This window comes from Pezoporus flaviventris, unplaced genomic scaffold (assembly GCF_033815535.1).
Source record: "Pezoporus flaviventris isolate CSIRO_AGI_PZ_B2104156 unplaced genomic scaffold, CSIRO_AGI_Pfla_v1 ptg000004l, whole genome shotgun sequence".
NCBI classification, from domain to species: Eukaryota; Metazoa; Chordata; class Aves; order Psittaciformes; family Psittacidae; genus Pezoporus; species Pezoporus flaviventris.
Window position 1 is genome coordinate 512,504 of NW_026892552.1, and position 16,698 is coordinate 529,201.

The window sequence follows — 16,698 nt, forward strand, 5'->3', positions numbered from 1 at the left end:
TACATGCCAGCAAAAGGCAGAAGCCAACCCCAAACAGCCATGAGCCCTTAACCAGGCAAGGCAGTTCTGCTCAACACCTTTAGTAAATCATAGTATCACATTTCTCAGCATCTGACTTCTCAGAGCATACAGAGAGTACCCTGTTAATCAATTAGTAGCTGCGTATCTCCAATCTTAATGATCTGGCTGCACAGGCATTCTTGTCACAGCTTCTTACATGGACCCAGGAAGCTTCTTGCTCCTCCAACAGTTGAATATCCTGAATTTGACAATCGGGATGATATTTCAGCAACATCTTCATTCAGTTCTCCCATTCTTTCTGTTAAACCAGTAAAAGCTTGCCTGCATAAATGTTCACTCACTGATGGCCTGAACGACAGTCCTGCATCACTCAGAGACTTCACAGAAACTAATAGAAATGAATAAACTATCGTCTTCTATCACTGCTCTCTTTGTAAGGATTTTTTTGGCGTGTAAAAGTTTCATAGGGACAGGTCTAACACCACACAACTTCCAAGTGCAGGAGGGAGTGCAGTGCCAGTCCTCTCCAGTATCACCCGTGTTAAGATGGGATAACCACCATCTAGTGGTATGTGGAGGCCATTTCACCTTCCGGAGACAATGCGTCTTTGGCTTTCCTAACGAAAAGAAAACAAACTAAGCTCAGCAATTTTCCTATCCTTTTCCATCTTGAGTTCAGCTCTGAAGAGTTTCTTAGCAAATATAAAAGAGGGAAACTACAAAACCAGCAGAAGCTGGTGAAAAACAAATGGCTCTATGAATGAAATAACAAGTGACAGATGTGAGCTTAAAGGCATGAGGAATTTCTATTCTACCATACGACTTTCAGCATAAGTAATTATTTAAAAAAAAAAAAAATTGATACCAATACCTATTCCTTAACTGAAGACATGATGGTAGCTGGCTGCCATGAGATAATCTCCAGTGGCCCTCAAATGTACAGGTTCCTCCAAGGGAAATCAGTGGCTGCAGTTTAGGAAGTCCATCCACCTTGCTAAAAAGCAGGTCTAATATTAACACTGAAGATTAATGACCAGATATCTCATTAAGTAGCCAGCTAGACCTACGCTGGTGCTGACAGCAATATATTCATTTCTACCTACCTCCTTCTCAGCAACTAAATTAAAGGCTGCTTCCCAAGGAGAACACAGAGAGTCATACCTCATCAGTTTTTGCATGTGCTTCTGTATTGCTCCTGCAAAAATGGAACTTTCCCAAAAAATTAGTGCCAAGTCCTTCTCAAACACACTGCTAATCCATAGGTGCAACTAATTTACCTTCAATACTAATTGGGTGTTTCTCTCAGCAAATGGCCAATTACATGCATAATAAGCCATTTCTGGATACAAAAATCTAATTTGCGTGCACAATCATGGTAACTATGAACCAAAATTAGAAATTGGGATTTGCACGTCTTCTCCTTGCTGCCTGCAGAGCCTGCTTTTGATTTAACAAAAGCATCAGAAGATGTGATATTCTTTAAGGACTCACTTAATGTAACTGCTCCAGATCAGGTGTAATTTCATATCCATATACTTGCTATTAATAAAAAAAAAGTAAAACTTTTTCCTTCAGTTTTTAAAACTCAGTATTTATGTCTAATGTGCACTCAGCTGAGAGGAGCTTAGCTGAGAAGATCTTGACACAACACAAGTTTATCCATGTTCTTCTACTGACATTCTTGAGACACATTTGGTGATGCCCACCAAACAGACCTCTGCCAGGAAAAAGCGTATCTGGAAAATGTTGAACATTTTCAGTAGTACCTGCTCTGGTTTGATGGGCTCAGTTGTCGTGAAAATGTCAGAATAATGTTGCCTCTCGAAGACTCGATCCAACACTTCTAGCTGCTGCTGGGTGAAAAGGTCTCCTCGCATCTGTTTCCGAAGAAAATCTCTGCCTGGGAGAGAATGGCCATTTGGTACTGGGGATTCCTGAATACCTTTCAAAGAGGAGAGAGAAGGAGAGTAAGTAGTCATCACAATGGTGAGACCTACATATGAGTGTCTAATTTTATCCCTTGAATACATGTGGGTACCAGTATGGTAACACCACAAAGACACTTTTGAGAGGAGGTTACAAGCAAGACACACTAACCAGTCCTCCATTACACACAACCCTCAACACAATTTACCATTAATGATTTTACACATGATTTAAAGGCAGGACAAAAGCAGGCTAAGGTCACATCCTTGCTCTCATGACTTTTACTGCACCACCTGAGAACACATCTGGTTTGTGGTCTGGATACCAGCGGACACAGGAGAATCATGTACACCACCTATGCTACAGTCGCAGTCAACTTGGGTCAGCTCCAGCAGGTTCATTTTGCCCAGGTATGCAAAATGCTTCACCCCTTCCTGCAGTACCAGCAAGTCTTGCTGAGTTCTATTCTGTGCCGAGCACTGAGCTATGATGTGCCCCTTGTAGAGAACTGCGGACACTCCATCCAGCCCCACCTCCCACTGTACTGAGACAGGATGTCCTGGGGCCAAGTTACCACCACAACACCCTCAGCAAGACCTGATGCGATGCACTCTCTTGGTACTGCAGTTTCATTTTGTATTCCTTAAACTTACCAGTATGATGAAAGCCTGGCCTCCACAGCATGTTTATGTCTCTCTCCCCTTTGGCAGAGATTTTTAGCAGAAGTCATAAGTGACTGCCCATGGCTGAAAAGCCATGAGACAAGTTTGAAAAAATGTTTATATTGGCAGCTCAAAAAGACTCCTGCAATACAGGGGCTTGTTTCAATTTGCTTTTTGGAGATTCACAGTGGTTTTCTAGTCTTCCTTCACCTGTCAGTGCTAGAAATGTATCTTTTATGCACTGAAAGCTGAGGTCTGCAGTATTCCCAGGACTCCAGGAGGTGGAACTCCAAGAACAACAGTAAATACCAGATTTCTTCTCCAGACGGCAACACCGCACTAGACAGAGGGAGGAAACATTTTAAAAATATAAAATCTCTGCCAAGATAGTTCTGAGGAGCAGAATTCAAATGCACCCTAAACAACAAGATTTTCATGAGTGTTGCAGTGGCTTACTGTACTGTCCAAGGAGCCTGCAGAGGAATAACTTCAGTCAGGACTTCTGTGGTAGATTCTGCATCAAGTTTCTGACAGCAAGTATGAGGAGATCTGTGCAAAGACACCCTGCTTCTGTAGACAACAGTTTTGTCCTCAGACGTGTGTGGAACACAGGTGGTGCCCAGTGGGCAAGACTTTTCACAAAGGACTATTGATTCGAGATCACTCTTCAGCACAGCTGGGTTTTGTAGAAAACCATGTGTATCCACAAAACCAGGCCGCTTTAATGCAGAGGTCTCGAACTGGGGAACAACACATGAAATATTTTTTCAACCTCGCTCACTCTCTGTAACAAACTGCTTGCATTTGATGTTAGCAATTAATGCTGGAAACTTCCTCCTAAACTGTAGTTCAGCAATTTAGGTAACAACAGCTTTGTTTTTACCTGTTTACAAGAAGTCACACAACTTAAATCAAGAGTAGACAGTGCTGGCTTTTATGAAGTGCAAGGATCAGTTTCTTCCACACAGGAAAAAAAACTCTGAACCTGTCCTCTGAATACAAAGTCTAAGCATGTGTAAAGAGCTGTGAAAAAATACAAGGGGATATAGGAAAGCAGTGTATGTATAAATGTATACATATTTTTTTTTTACTACTCTAAATCAAATAATATCTAATAGACCTGATACAAGTTTAGTCAACCATAGCTTATAAGATTAAAATTCTTGTTGCTAGCTGCATGGTAGCAAAGGGCCAGGAAGACCCTGCCTCTGGAGCATGTAAACACTAGCTTTAAATTTCAGGTTAAACTAATGTTATTTACAATTTGGCATCAAAGTTAAAGCTTTATGCATTTTTGGTCTAAAGGGGGTGATGAAAAAGAGTGAAATGACCCAAGACATGGCATGATCTGGAAAATGTTCTTAGGAATGCCAGTAGAGTCTGTGCATTGTTTATACACCCAGACATTAGGTGTAAAATGAGACCCTATCATATTTAAATACAGAGCAACCAAGCGGCGTTTCACCAGCAGCATGTTCATTACAGGGCACAACTCTGGATTTCTGGGTGTGAATGTCTTGGAGAAGACAGATGAAAGTGAAGCGTGGTGCAGCAGCCTTAGCCAGAGAAAGGCCCTGGGGCCTGGTGGGCAGCAGAGTTGTCCTGGGAGCTTGGCTCCAGCCCCACATCCAGGAGCGCGATGTCCAGAGAGGCACAGGATGGGCCCATATGGAGACAGCTCCAAGCAGCCATTGCACCAGCTTAGCCACATTCACTTCTCATTACCCTCCTTCCAAGGGGAGGTGAGGCAGGGGACCACCCTGCATGCCTGCCACCAAACATCCCAAGAAATACAAGAAAGAGGAGGAGATCTCTTCTGCAAGGGAAATCCAGACAAACACTGAACTAGAGAAACCTGGGAGGGAGCCTATGGATGAAATGCCTTGAGGCCCAGTGCTGGTCAATACGGTGCGGTATGAAATCACACTGAGATGCTGGCGCAGCTCTGGAGGGACTTGGTCTCAAGGCCAGCATTTGGTACAGTGCTGGAAGCACTCCCTGCACAGCCAGCCATAGAGGGCTGCCTCCTCACACCATCCACACAGCTCAGTTTGCCGTGGCTGTCACTTGCCATCCTGAGCGCCTGAGATAGGATCAGTTTCTGAGACGCACTTACATGCACTGCCAGGCTGCACAGAGAAGAAGCAGCAACACATGCAGAGCTACTGCCAGGGAGGGAGTTGGGATGAATGGGCCAGGCTGGGAGCACAATATGACTGTCACTGTTCAGAGGATCCAGTACCTGTGAGAGGAGTCTGGGAACCACCCAAACATCACTCACCCTCATTACCACTCCCTCTCCGCATCCCATGAATGAAGGAACAGCTTGTTCTTTCATAGTGTTTCCCAAACTTGAGCTAATTCCAGGGAAGTGCTGGATTTTGCTGCACAAGTAAAAGACTTTTTATACACTGTTCATGACATCCAGAAGTTTGTAAAGGTCTTTGGGATGCATTTGGCTGTTAGACATTATATAAATGTGAGATAATTACCATTAGCATTATGCATTGTTTAAATACACTACAATATCTTCGATAATTAAAATACTGTTGGCAGGTTTGAAACAGTTTGTTTTATAACTAGACTCCAGGGAGTGGTAAAAACATTTTTCATATAATCAATGCATCCACCTAGGAGGGTTATGTTTTGTTGACAGTAGCACTACGTGTGTACCTACCTACTCTGCACAACAATTAGTTCCCAGTCCAGTGGCAGCTTTCCAGAAATGCTAATGAAGAGTACAGATATAATACTCTCCTTAATGCAAAAGAGGACATTCTTCTCAGACTAGTGTTTCATCCCTCATCTCTAGCAGATCACACAAGCAGGCAAAATGGTGCTGCTAGACCACAACTTTCAGAACTACCTGAAATGCAGAGCTCTTCCCACCCAGCACAAGCCCAAAAGTGCCATCCCACCTGGGGATGTCCATCAGCCCTTGCACCCAGACCTGCCCTAATGCCCCAGGGAGAGCCCCTGCCTCCCACTCTGCCAGTGCTAAGCCCCAGTATAGGCTGGACCTGCTTCACTGCCTCCCACCAGCCTGATCCTGGTTCCTTCCAGGCACACAGCCCTGCTCTGGACACCAGCTCTGCTCCTCTTTGATGTGCATGTCTCTGCATGTGCAGCTGGAGGACTCGCTGTGTCAGGTACAACCTCTGAAGGAGCAGAGCCCCAGTGACACAGAACAGATGCACCTCTGAGAAGAGGTATTGTGCAGAGTCTTGCTGGCAAAACGCTGCCTAAATGGTGCAGAGATCATCCAGAAATATTATGTCAATTAAGAGCAAGTTTTTTCTAAGGACCTAATCAAATGGCAAGACCAGTTTAAGGAATTTGACAAATTCTGATCTCTTTATTTTAGCATACTCTAAATATTTGTCCATGACATGTTTTCTGAAACAGCAAGAGAATATTTTAAATTGCTAAATATGCCTAAACCAGACTTTTAGTGATACTTACCCTGTAACTCACTTGATTTAGAAGTGTTTTGCTTATACATTTTAGAGACTGTGTGCAGTGTTCTTCTGATGAAAAAAAAGAATCTTCTGGTTTCAGATTCTTAGATTATTTTCTTTCTTTAAATAACGTGGCTTTAAAGGGTTAATCAAGGAATTACCATGATAGCACCATGAACAGCCCATATTCATAAAGGACATGATTTCTGTCCCTAATTTGTTCTGTCCAACTTCATTACCTGGTATCATACCTAATTACTTCACCTTATAGGGAAATGCAGGCTAATGAGGAAGGATGTTATTCACCATATTTAAAACATGATGAAGCAAATGAAATATTACGTAGAGGCAAAAAGGTGATTTGTTTCCTTGTAGCATGCCTGTAAATTAGTCTAGAGGAGATGAAGACTTTGTTTAATTACCATTTGGAAGGCTTTGTTTAAAACATAAACTGAATTTTTATGCCACCTTCTTGAGACTGTTTGGCAGGCAGCAGCCTCCCGCTCTTCCCAGTAAACTGTTAGTTTCAGGGCCACATATGCAGTAAAAGATCTTTCCATTTACATTATTTGAGTTTTATAAGCACTGTTACTTCTTTTTTCAAACGACAGTATCACAGAAAAAGAAGTTTTATATTTTGAAGTGTAGAAAGCTGATCATTGCATAAATATTTTCAAAAGAAATCACTATATTTCACAAAGACAGGTATGGGTTTTGCCATAGATCAGGGGGGGGGGAAGAGAAATCATCAGAGATCCAAAAATACTTTTCATTTGGAGAAGATATCAGGCCATTTCGATGGCACTGATAGAGTCTCTGCTCTGTCTCCATTACCTGCTGAAGGCAGTCAGAGTCAGGAGCTGACTATGCTAGATTATATTCCCTATAAGATGGTCACCAATATATATATATGATCTTCAACCTCTATTGATTGATCAATTTCACAAGCAAAGACTGGTGAAATGAAGCTGAAATGAACATCATGCTTTAACTCATTGAACCCATCAGGCCTGAGTTAATCTCACTGCCCAGTGTCTCTGATAGAATTCAATTGATCAATCATGTTTCGGTGATAGTACCATTTCAGTGGCTTATTGCTTCTCCATTTCAAGGCTTGACCTGTTAGATATACTTGTACCAGCCCTGCTCCTCCTGGAGGCACAGAGACCAGCATCTGCCGACGGCAGAACATTGCCCTGCCTCCACACTTGGAAAAACTCGGGAGTTGATGAGCACTCCCACCTTTGTATTCTGTTTTTTACATGTTTATCACTTTTGCAGTTGGAATGTGTGTGAGAACATGAGGAGTCCCAGTGGACAGAGCCTCTCTCTGGTCCCACGCCACGTTGTCCTGCACTGGGAAAAGCAGGGAAAGTACCAGCTGTGTGGCACACCTGCGCTCCAGCCCTGGGGTACAACACAAGCTGCAAGCTGGCCTCTGCACACACTGTCGATATACACACACTGTGCTGGGGGACAGAGCTGGCCGGACACTACGCAGCACATCTGTAGAGCCCACAGCAGCAGGGCTGGCCAGCAGCCACCATGCACTGCATAGCCAGGGCTCCTTAGGAGTGATGTCCCACCTCTTTTTATGTTTAAATGTTTAAAAGCATTGCCACCCCACTTACCTCTGGCCTGGCCGCCCTCCTGCCCTTTGCTTCTCCACAGTCTCCCAAGGAGCCATCCAGCCAATAGCTGTTTGAACTCTTGTGAACACCCTGGTCCCGGCTGCCCTCAACCCAGCCAGCAGCAAGGGGAGTCCCAGCTCTTGGCAGGCTGCCTTCACCCCATGCATGGTCCATGAATCAGGCTGCACCTCCCCGCTCCCAGCAGTGAACCCCCACTGCAGCACACTGCTCCTGGCAGCACCCATGTGCCATGCTGAGCACATCTGGCAGGCAGCTGCCCGGTGCCTGTATACCCAGAGCTGCATTTGCACTGACACCAGGAAAAGGAATAAGAAAGATCAAAGTAGACAAGCTGCATTATTGGCCTGCTTTTCCTAAAACACTCAGCAGCACAGCAATCAGCACTTTTATCATCAAACAGCCATCTCTGGAGAAGTGATGGAGCTCCTCTCCACTGTGAGAACACTTGCTCTCTAGGAGGAGCTGGAGGTCCTCCCTGGTGTATGTGCTGGAGCCATGCTGTAGACTGACAATATGTACAAGCTGAAGCTGTGCTTGTACACCTACAAGGTGCCACCCAACAGCATTGTTGCACACCCAGGGTGCAATTCCACAGCTGCAAAGCTGCACCACTGAACTAGTTGTGGGCATCACCAAAAAAAGGGTCTTGTTTATCGGAACACTTTTCCCATGAGATTACAGCTCATCTCCTCTTACGGTGATTTTAATCCTGCAGTAGGCACACAGAAATTTTATTACCAGTCTCCTAGTTTGTGCTAGAAAAGCCCTGCAGTTACCCCATCCCATGATTCCCTCTGGAGCGTGGTGGGACCTGGAACCTTGGCTGCACCCACAGCATAAGCGTGGTGGGACCTGGGACCTTGGCAGCACTAACATTAATAAACCTGACAGCTCATCCATCTGAGCAGGCGCTTGTGCAAATAGTGCCACTGAGTGGAGCCAGACTGCTTGTACACCTGCAAGGCCTGTCCACAGGATGGATTTTGATCACACCACAAGCTTTGCATGCACAGGATGCAGCTCTGTCACTGCTGCCCACAGTACCATGTGCAGGTGGGCTGATGGTCACTGCAGAGCTTCCAGCTGGGTCAAGTATCCCAGGCAGGCCTGGGCTCTCTCTGCTGCCCAGCAGCTGCAGGGAAGATTGTGGAGGCAGAGGGGAGACAGGTGCCCTGGGGCTCTCTGGACCACCCCCTGTGATGCTCCAGAGCAGCAGTAAAGCTCACTGCACAGTCTTGCCCACCCCAGCAGGGGTCTGGGCACACAGGAGACAGCAGTCTACAGAGCAGCATGGGTTGTCAGCCTCCACAAAACACCCCGAGGTCATGTCCACAGCAACCAGGCCCATCTGGGCAGAGATCACCTGAGGTCAGTGACTTGAGGGAGTGATGGAGCTTCTGTGAGGTTTCTGATTGCTCTTCTGCTGGAGTTTTATGTTTAAAAAATGGCAAACATGATGGAGTGATACCCCTGGCCCCTCAGCAGGGAATTCAGAAATGCAGGGACAAAGGTTTAAAGGAAGAGGCTGAACAAGATGGCATGGATGCCTGAGCCCAGCTCACACACAGTGGGCATGTGCAATCCCCCCATGTCTCCTGGGGCCTCAGGGAACTGTGGGGACCTGAACAAACCCCCAGGGCAGCAGGACCCCTTGGCCAGCTGCAGCATACTGTAGGAATGGGCTTACATTTCTGTAACTTTACAGTATTTAAGGGGAGATATAACTAGGGGAGATATAACTGCAGGTACTATATATATAAAATAAGTCATGGCAATTTTATTAAAAAATTATTGTGATAAACTAATTCTTTTCCTTATCCATTTTTCGAAGCAGTGTTCAGCCACAAGCTGTGGAGATGTGCACTTGATTTCATGTACTCCCAGCTCAAAGTGCATTTTTAAATGGCTGTTAAAAGCTTATTGAAGCAATTTTAACATAGTTTATACCTACTTCTCTATGAATAACACATCCTTTCATCATTTGTTTCTGAAAAATCATTTCTAGTTATGCTTGAGCAACACAGACTAAAGCAAGTTGAAGATGAAACTGTGCTCTGCATAGCTTTGGAAATATCAAACTGGTCCTTGATTATGACCAACTGTGAGAGGATTTACAGCTCTCAAAAATACTAGGAGAGCAGAATCTGACAGCTGAAGGAAACCCAGTGTTAGGACATGAAAATGCAGCCCAGCTGGGTCTGTGCAAAGAGGAGTGAACACTCGACACAGTAACCCTGGGGCATCTTTTGTGCAAAGAGGAGTGAGCACTCAACACAGTAACCCTGGGGCATCTTTTATGCTGGTGGAGTGAAACACCACAGACACTGGCACAGAAAATGGACCTGCAGAAGTTTAATCACCATGAGCACTGCACACCCCACAACACCTGCAGCCTGCGTGGAATCTAGAGAGACAATAAAACTTCTGCCATTCCCAGGAACTGACATCTGATGGAGAAAATACAGGCTATTCTATTGTCACCAGTCAAAACTTACCTTTCCATGCAAGCTTGAAACAGCAAATTGAAATTCCCACATAACACCTTGAATTCTTCTCAAAGCACTATTTGGGAAACTTACCCAGGCAAAACAGAAACAGTGAAGAGCTGATCCACATCTCACCCACTCGATGAGCTGAACTTCAAAGCACCAAGAGCACTGCTGTATCCCCACAGGTGACCAATGGCAAACCACTGCACTGCCAAAAGCCTTGGCAAAGCACAGAGGACTCCTAAGCAGCAATGCTACTCTTAAAATACAAATTCCTAGCAACACATTCAAATTGTACCACCAACTAACCCATGACAAGGCTGGATCTCCTGCATGCAAAAGAGAGAGAAAAGACTGCAGAGGACGCTTGAGGAAAATTTTTGAGGTGCAAATATCCACATTACACAGCTGTAGAGGATCTCTGAAACTTAATTTCTTCTGACTAATGCACATGGATAAAATACATAAAAATACTGTTCATCTTAGACTTTGTGTAACTTGCAAAAATTTGTAGGTGCATATTATATTTTGTAATTATGTTTCACTTGCATTTTGCCTGTAAGCATTATGCTGAATTCAGTTGAGACATTTCCTTGCTTCATTTTAAGAGCGCACATTTGCAGGCTTCAGACTACAGTTCCTGATTTTGTAAAATGGGGCTTTATTTAATATATGCACAAGAAAAGTCTGCTGGTATTAACAGATTTGTGTGAGTACTGATTATGGATAATAGGACAGAGTGTGGACGTACACCCACCACTAACTTGGATGGTGCACAGCATTTGCCTGCAACTTGCAGCCATGCTGCTGCTCGAGCATGCAGTTAAACATCATGTTTGGTTTTATTATCGCTATTTCAGTTTTCTAAATGCATTTGTGCTTCCACACTCTTGGCTTTTTTCAAACTGCGGAACAGACAGGGATAGAAAGTGTGCATTGGGGTAGATACACTTCAGGTGGTTGGTCTGGCTCTCATCCTGGGAGACAGATAAGGAACATTTGTTGCTGCTTTGGTTGGCCTGACTTACTCCCCAGTTGTATGAGATGGCATGAGCATTGCCACTTTGGACCCTAAGCTCTGCACCTCTCGTACCCTTCAAGTTCTTTGGTTTAAAGACTGCCTCACCAAGCTAGTCAGCTGCTCTCCAGCATCTTTGAGGAGTCATGGAGATTGGGGTACATCCCAGAAGACTGGAAGAAGGCTACATCACTCCAATCTACAAGAAGGGCCCAAAGGGCAACCCAGGAAATTATAGGCCCATCAGTCTTACTTCAGCCCCTGGAAAAGTTATAGAACAGATCCTCCTGGGAGATACTGCAAGCCAAATGAAGCACATGATGGGGAAAAAACAGGGATTTGCCAAGGGCAAATAGTATTTGAGAAACCTCATAACCTTCTACCACAAAGTAACCTGCTCAGTTGATGTGGGGTGAGCAGTGAACTTTGTCTACCTGGATTTCCCACAGCCTCCTCCTAGGGAAACTGTCACATTATGGTCTTGATGAGTGGTCTGTGCAGTGCGGGGCGGGGGGGGAGGAGGCGGACTAGTGACTGGCTACACCTCACGGGTGGTGGTGAATAGCTCCTTTTCTCCTTTTCCAGCTGGCAGCCTGTCACCAGTTGGGGGTACCCTAGGGATTATTTTTGGGCCCAGTGCTGTTCCATGTCTTCATAAGTGACCTGGGATCAGACGTACCATGAGCAAGTCTGCTCATGATACCAAACAGAGGGGGAAGTGAACACTTTGGAAGGGAGAGCCACTCTGCAGGATGAGCTGGACAGGCTGGAAGAGTGGGCTGACAACAACCTTATGGAGTTCAACAAGGACAAGTATAAAGTCTTGCACCTATAAAAACCCAATCCAGGGATTTTTTTTCCTTCCTCCAGAGAAGAAAATAAATAAATTAATTAATTAATAAATAACCTAAAAAAAATATACATATATATGGCTAGAGCTTGGCAAAAAAATTTCTGAAGAATGATGTATCTGAGTGTTCCCTCTCTGTCCCAACAGCCAGCTGTTGGCAAACCAATACTTTCTGTGAATCAATAACCGCGGTCTGAGAGCGAACACCCAGAGTGGCAGACACAGGTCTTACGTCTCTGGGTTTGCTCAGTGCTCTAGCAGGGGATGTGATTTTGACTGCTTTGCAAAACTGCAGCAATGGGGAAATTTTTGTGACTTCCATAGGAAACCACTGATTGACTGAAACCGAACCTTGTTCACTAGTGGGATCATTTCTGAGCAACTGCATGACACAAAGCCCTACTGGGGAAAACCCTGAGTATGTCAAGAGACACCATTCTTAAACTTGATTAAAAGTTGGTTTAGATTTCCAGTTCAAGATCATTTTAGTGTTTAAATAAAGAGTAATGATCCTATATAGAATCATAGAATCACAGAATAACTGAGGTTGGAAAAGGTCCTTAAGATCATCAAGACCAACCGTTAACCCAGTACTGCCAATTCCATCACTAAACCATGTCCCTAAGCACCACATCCCCATGTCTTTTAAATCCCTTCAGGAATGGTGACTCCACCACCTCCCTGGGCAGGCTGTTCGAATGCTTTACAATCCTTTTGGGGAAGAATTTTTTCCTAATATCCAATCTAAACTTCCCCTGGCACCACTTGAGGCTGTTTTGTCCTATCATCTATCCATGTGTCTATATAGATATGTCTATATATCTATATGTAGACGTATTATAAATTAAATAAGCCTTCATTCCTCATGACTGACCAAATCCAGGCACCAGCTCTTCCTCTCCACCACGTGCCCCATCCCCTGGGCCAGGTGTGTTTCACCCCATTGCATCAGTCTTTCTTACAGTGTACTGCATTGCTGTCTGTGCTGGTGGTGCAGCACATTACATGGAGTGCAGGATGCTTTCTAAGGCATGTACATAACCCAATGGACTGGATAATAAGTCTGCACAACCAGGGCAACAAAGCAGATGTTTGAAAAATATCAGTGTTTCAGGTGTAAGCAAACTCTTCAAATTATTTTCTATGACTCATGCAAGGCATGATTATTCATCATTGAAGCTTTTGCCTAAAATGCTTTCCAAAACAGGAAATAAAAACATAAAATTTTTACGGGGAGTTGGAATTCTTTTTAAGATAAATTAGTTTTAGTTAATGAAAACCTGAAAATATCTCCAACTTTGTACTTTGTGATGAACAAATGGCTGACTAAAAGACAACCACTTTTCCTTTAGAATATTTATAGAATCTTTAAAAGAGGTTCGTTAAAGCCTCTCATGGTTTTATTTCCCCAACTGTCTTAATTTAATTCCTTTTAAGAAGAAATTAAGCCCACTCAGGATGTGTGCTGCCTATAATTTTTCTTCTTCACATACATACACCTGTGTATACATAAAAAACAACATGTAGCTGTGCTCTGCAAAGCCACAAATACTTTGCTATACCTCAGCTAGAGCTAGTGCTGACAAGATGAAACCATGCACAGTTCACAGAAACAACTAGTTTGCACCACTCTGCTTCCAAGTAAAATAGAGGAAGAAAGAAAAGAAAGGAGGAAAAAGAGAGAAAGGAAAGGAAGAAAGGAAGAGAGGAGAGGAAGGGAAGGGGAAAGGGAAGAAAAGGGAAGGGGAGAGGGGAGGGGAGGGGAGGGGAGGGGAGGGGAGGGGAGGGAAGGGAAGGGAAGGGAAGGGAAGGGAAGGGAAGGGAAGGGAAGGGAAGGGAAGGGAAGGGAAGGGAAGGGAAGGGAAGGGAAGGGAAGGGAAGGGAAGGGAAGGGAAGGGAAGGGAAGGGAAGGGAAGGGAAGGGAAGGGAAGGGAAGGGAAGGGAAGGGAAGGGAAGGGAAGGGAAGGGAAGGGAAGGGAAGGGAAGGGAAGGGAAGGGAAGGGAAGGGAAGGGAAGGGAAGGGAAGGGAAGGGAAGGGAAGGGAAGGGAAGGGAAGGGAAGGGAAGGGAAGGGAAAGGGAAGGGAAGGGAAAGGGAAGGGAAGGGACACACTTGTAATGTGTAGCTAACTCCGCCATCACTGCACAGGAGGCAAAAGGACAGCGCCTGGGGGTAGGTGAAAAACAAAGGGTTCAAGTAGCAAGGCCGTTATCTCCACCCGACAGGAAACAAGGGGTCTCTTCACCAGTGCACCAGCACCCATTGCTAATTTCCACCTCCCCAAAGACAGCGTGGCTTCTCTGCCCATAGCTGCAGACAGACTGATGACCCAGGATCTGCCCAGCTAGTACCGCTGGGGTGAACCAGGAGCACACCACTGGCACCCTGCACCTGACATCTTCTCACTACCTGCCCGCACCAGCTCCTATCTGCCATCACAACCAGCGCCCAGCCCTCGGGAAGGCACCCCATGCCCGGGGCGCTGCTTGTCAGGCTCCAACACCTCCCCATGCTGCCGGAACGCGGCACCGGTTGTTACCATAACACACTCGATTGTTCTCAGCAATGCTCCAGCAAATAAAGCCATTAATTACAGTCTCTCCCTGAGCCACTGTTGGCTGGAGCGGCAATCAATGTGCAACCCCTCATTGCCTGCTCTCAGGGAGCAGAGACAGATGCCATAAAAATGATACGCAGCCCACACCAAGCCCTGCCAGTGCAGCAGCAGCAAGCTATGCCCAGGAACATGCAATGCTGTATTTATTTGGCCTCCCACAGCCGTGGGGGATGGCACCCCATTAGGCAATTATTTTTATCTTATAACGTCAATTTACTTATTCTGATTGGCTTCCTGCCACCAAATAGCAATTAAATTGCACAAGCTTGCTGAAGCTTATTTTCTGTCTCTCTTTCCCCCCATTTCCCTTCCTTCTTTCTCTCTCCACTTCTTTTTCTTAGAGAGAGCACCCTATGTTCAAACATAATTTAATTTATTTTCCTTTCCATATCTCAAAGGAAAATCTATATCTCCCCCTGGAAGGCCATTTGCCCTCTGTTATTAGGAGCTGAGGTATCACAGCACTTGGCAATTTGTTTCAACCAACTATCGGCAGCCCATCAGGACTCCTCAGGACCTCTGTTATCTCAATGCAATTGTATCTGGTATTGCCATTTATGATTTGTTTTTAATAGCTGCCAGTACCCACCAGACAGACAGGTTTAAGTTCTGACACAGTGTGCCCACACCATTCCCTCCCACAGTGGCCACCTCCTCTCCTGGGGTGCTCATCAGCTGCTGATAGAGATCTTCACCCATCCCATCAGCAGAAACCCTTGTTAGCTCCCTAACCAGCTGTATTGCAGGAGGTGGTGGTGTGGCCAGAGCTGCTGGAGGTTATAAGCTGTTCCGGTGACAAACTGCGGCATGCACAAGCTTTGGCCTGCGGTGAGCACAGGGAGCTGGAGCCTGCATGGTGGCTGCATGTGAGCTCTCCATGCCTTGCGATGGGACATGCTGCACCTGTGCACACTCACCACCCCTTCCCTGCCACAGCAGCACTTGGTCTCCTCTAACCAAGGTCTAACCAAGACATGGCGCAAGCTGGCATTTATGTACCAAAGCAGTGTCTAAGAAACCTTCCTCTTGCTGCTGTGACGTTCCAGAACCCGTGGTGCCTGCCAGCACAAGACCTCACAAGCAAACCAACACCCCTTCACAATGTCCTACTGCAGAGCACCTCCGCCTGTGCCCTCAGGGAGAAGGAAAGGGGATAAGACTGAGTCACACCAACAGGGATGGCTGGCAGATGAGCACCAGTGATAAACATGAGCATTCCCGGCACTCAGAAATCAACATCTGCAGTAGATCTGCAGAGTGACCAGAAAGGTAAAGCAGAGCAAAAGTGCAATCAAGAATGCACAGGCAAATGCTAATCAGCAACAGAGGTGAAGTCTCTCAGAGGCACAGCACACCCAATCCACAGGCACAGCACAGGACCAAAACCCACCTGCCCACACTGCCTTTGGCTTCCCACAGAGCATGTGGGATCATTCAGGGGAAAGAGCACAAGGCCATGGAAAATCAGTTACAATCTCTCTGGATGCAGGGGAAACCCTTACACAGGTATCTCTATCACTCCCTGTCCTGCACACACGTGCTTGGTTCATGAGTGGGTGCGGAGCAGAGGATTTACAGAGATGGAACACAAGGAAAAACAGCCCCCAGACATGCACCTTCCTGCAGCTAAGCATAGCAGAACTCCCACCAAAAGGGAACAGAGTGTATCAACCTGAAAACAAACACATGCCATTGCTTCTCTTTTGTGCAGGGATGCGTCAGCGAGGATCCCCTCCTGTGAGAAGGCACAAGAGGTTCAGCTATGCCTGCCTTGGACAATGGCTTCTCTGAGGGCAGAAGGGACTCCCTGGGTCACATGGAGAGAAGCCAGCATGGCACAGGGCTCCCAAGGGCACCCATGTGCTGGGTATCCACAAACCTGAATCCAAGCCCTGCCTCTTCCACAGTGCTGGCAGCCTGCAGCAAGACTTGTTGGAGTGCTTCAGTTTCCCCACTGGTGAAGTGAGGACATTCTAACTGAACACATCATAATTAGTAAAGATCTC

At 45.7% G+C, this 16,698-nt stretch overlaps 1 protein-coding gene across 2 annotated transcripts in view; it reads right to left on the reverse strand.

The window, feature by feature from the left end:
* Window positions 1-16,698, reverse strand: part of PAX5 (paired box 5) — a 132,779-nt gene that overhangs the window by 81,475 nt on the left and 34,606 nt on the right. For both annotated transcript variants that reach the window (XM_061445355.1, XM_061445356.1), the window contains exon 6: window positions 1,788-1,963. In XM_061445355.1, coding sequence (XP_061301339.1) covers window positions 1,788-1,963 — 176 coding nt within the window. The remainder of the gene's footprint in view (window positions 1-1,787; window positions 1,964-16,698) is intronic.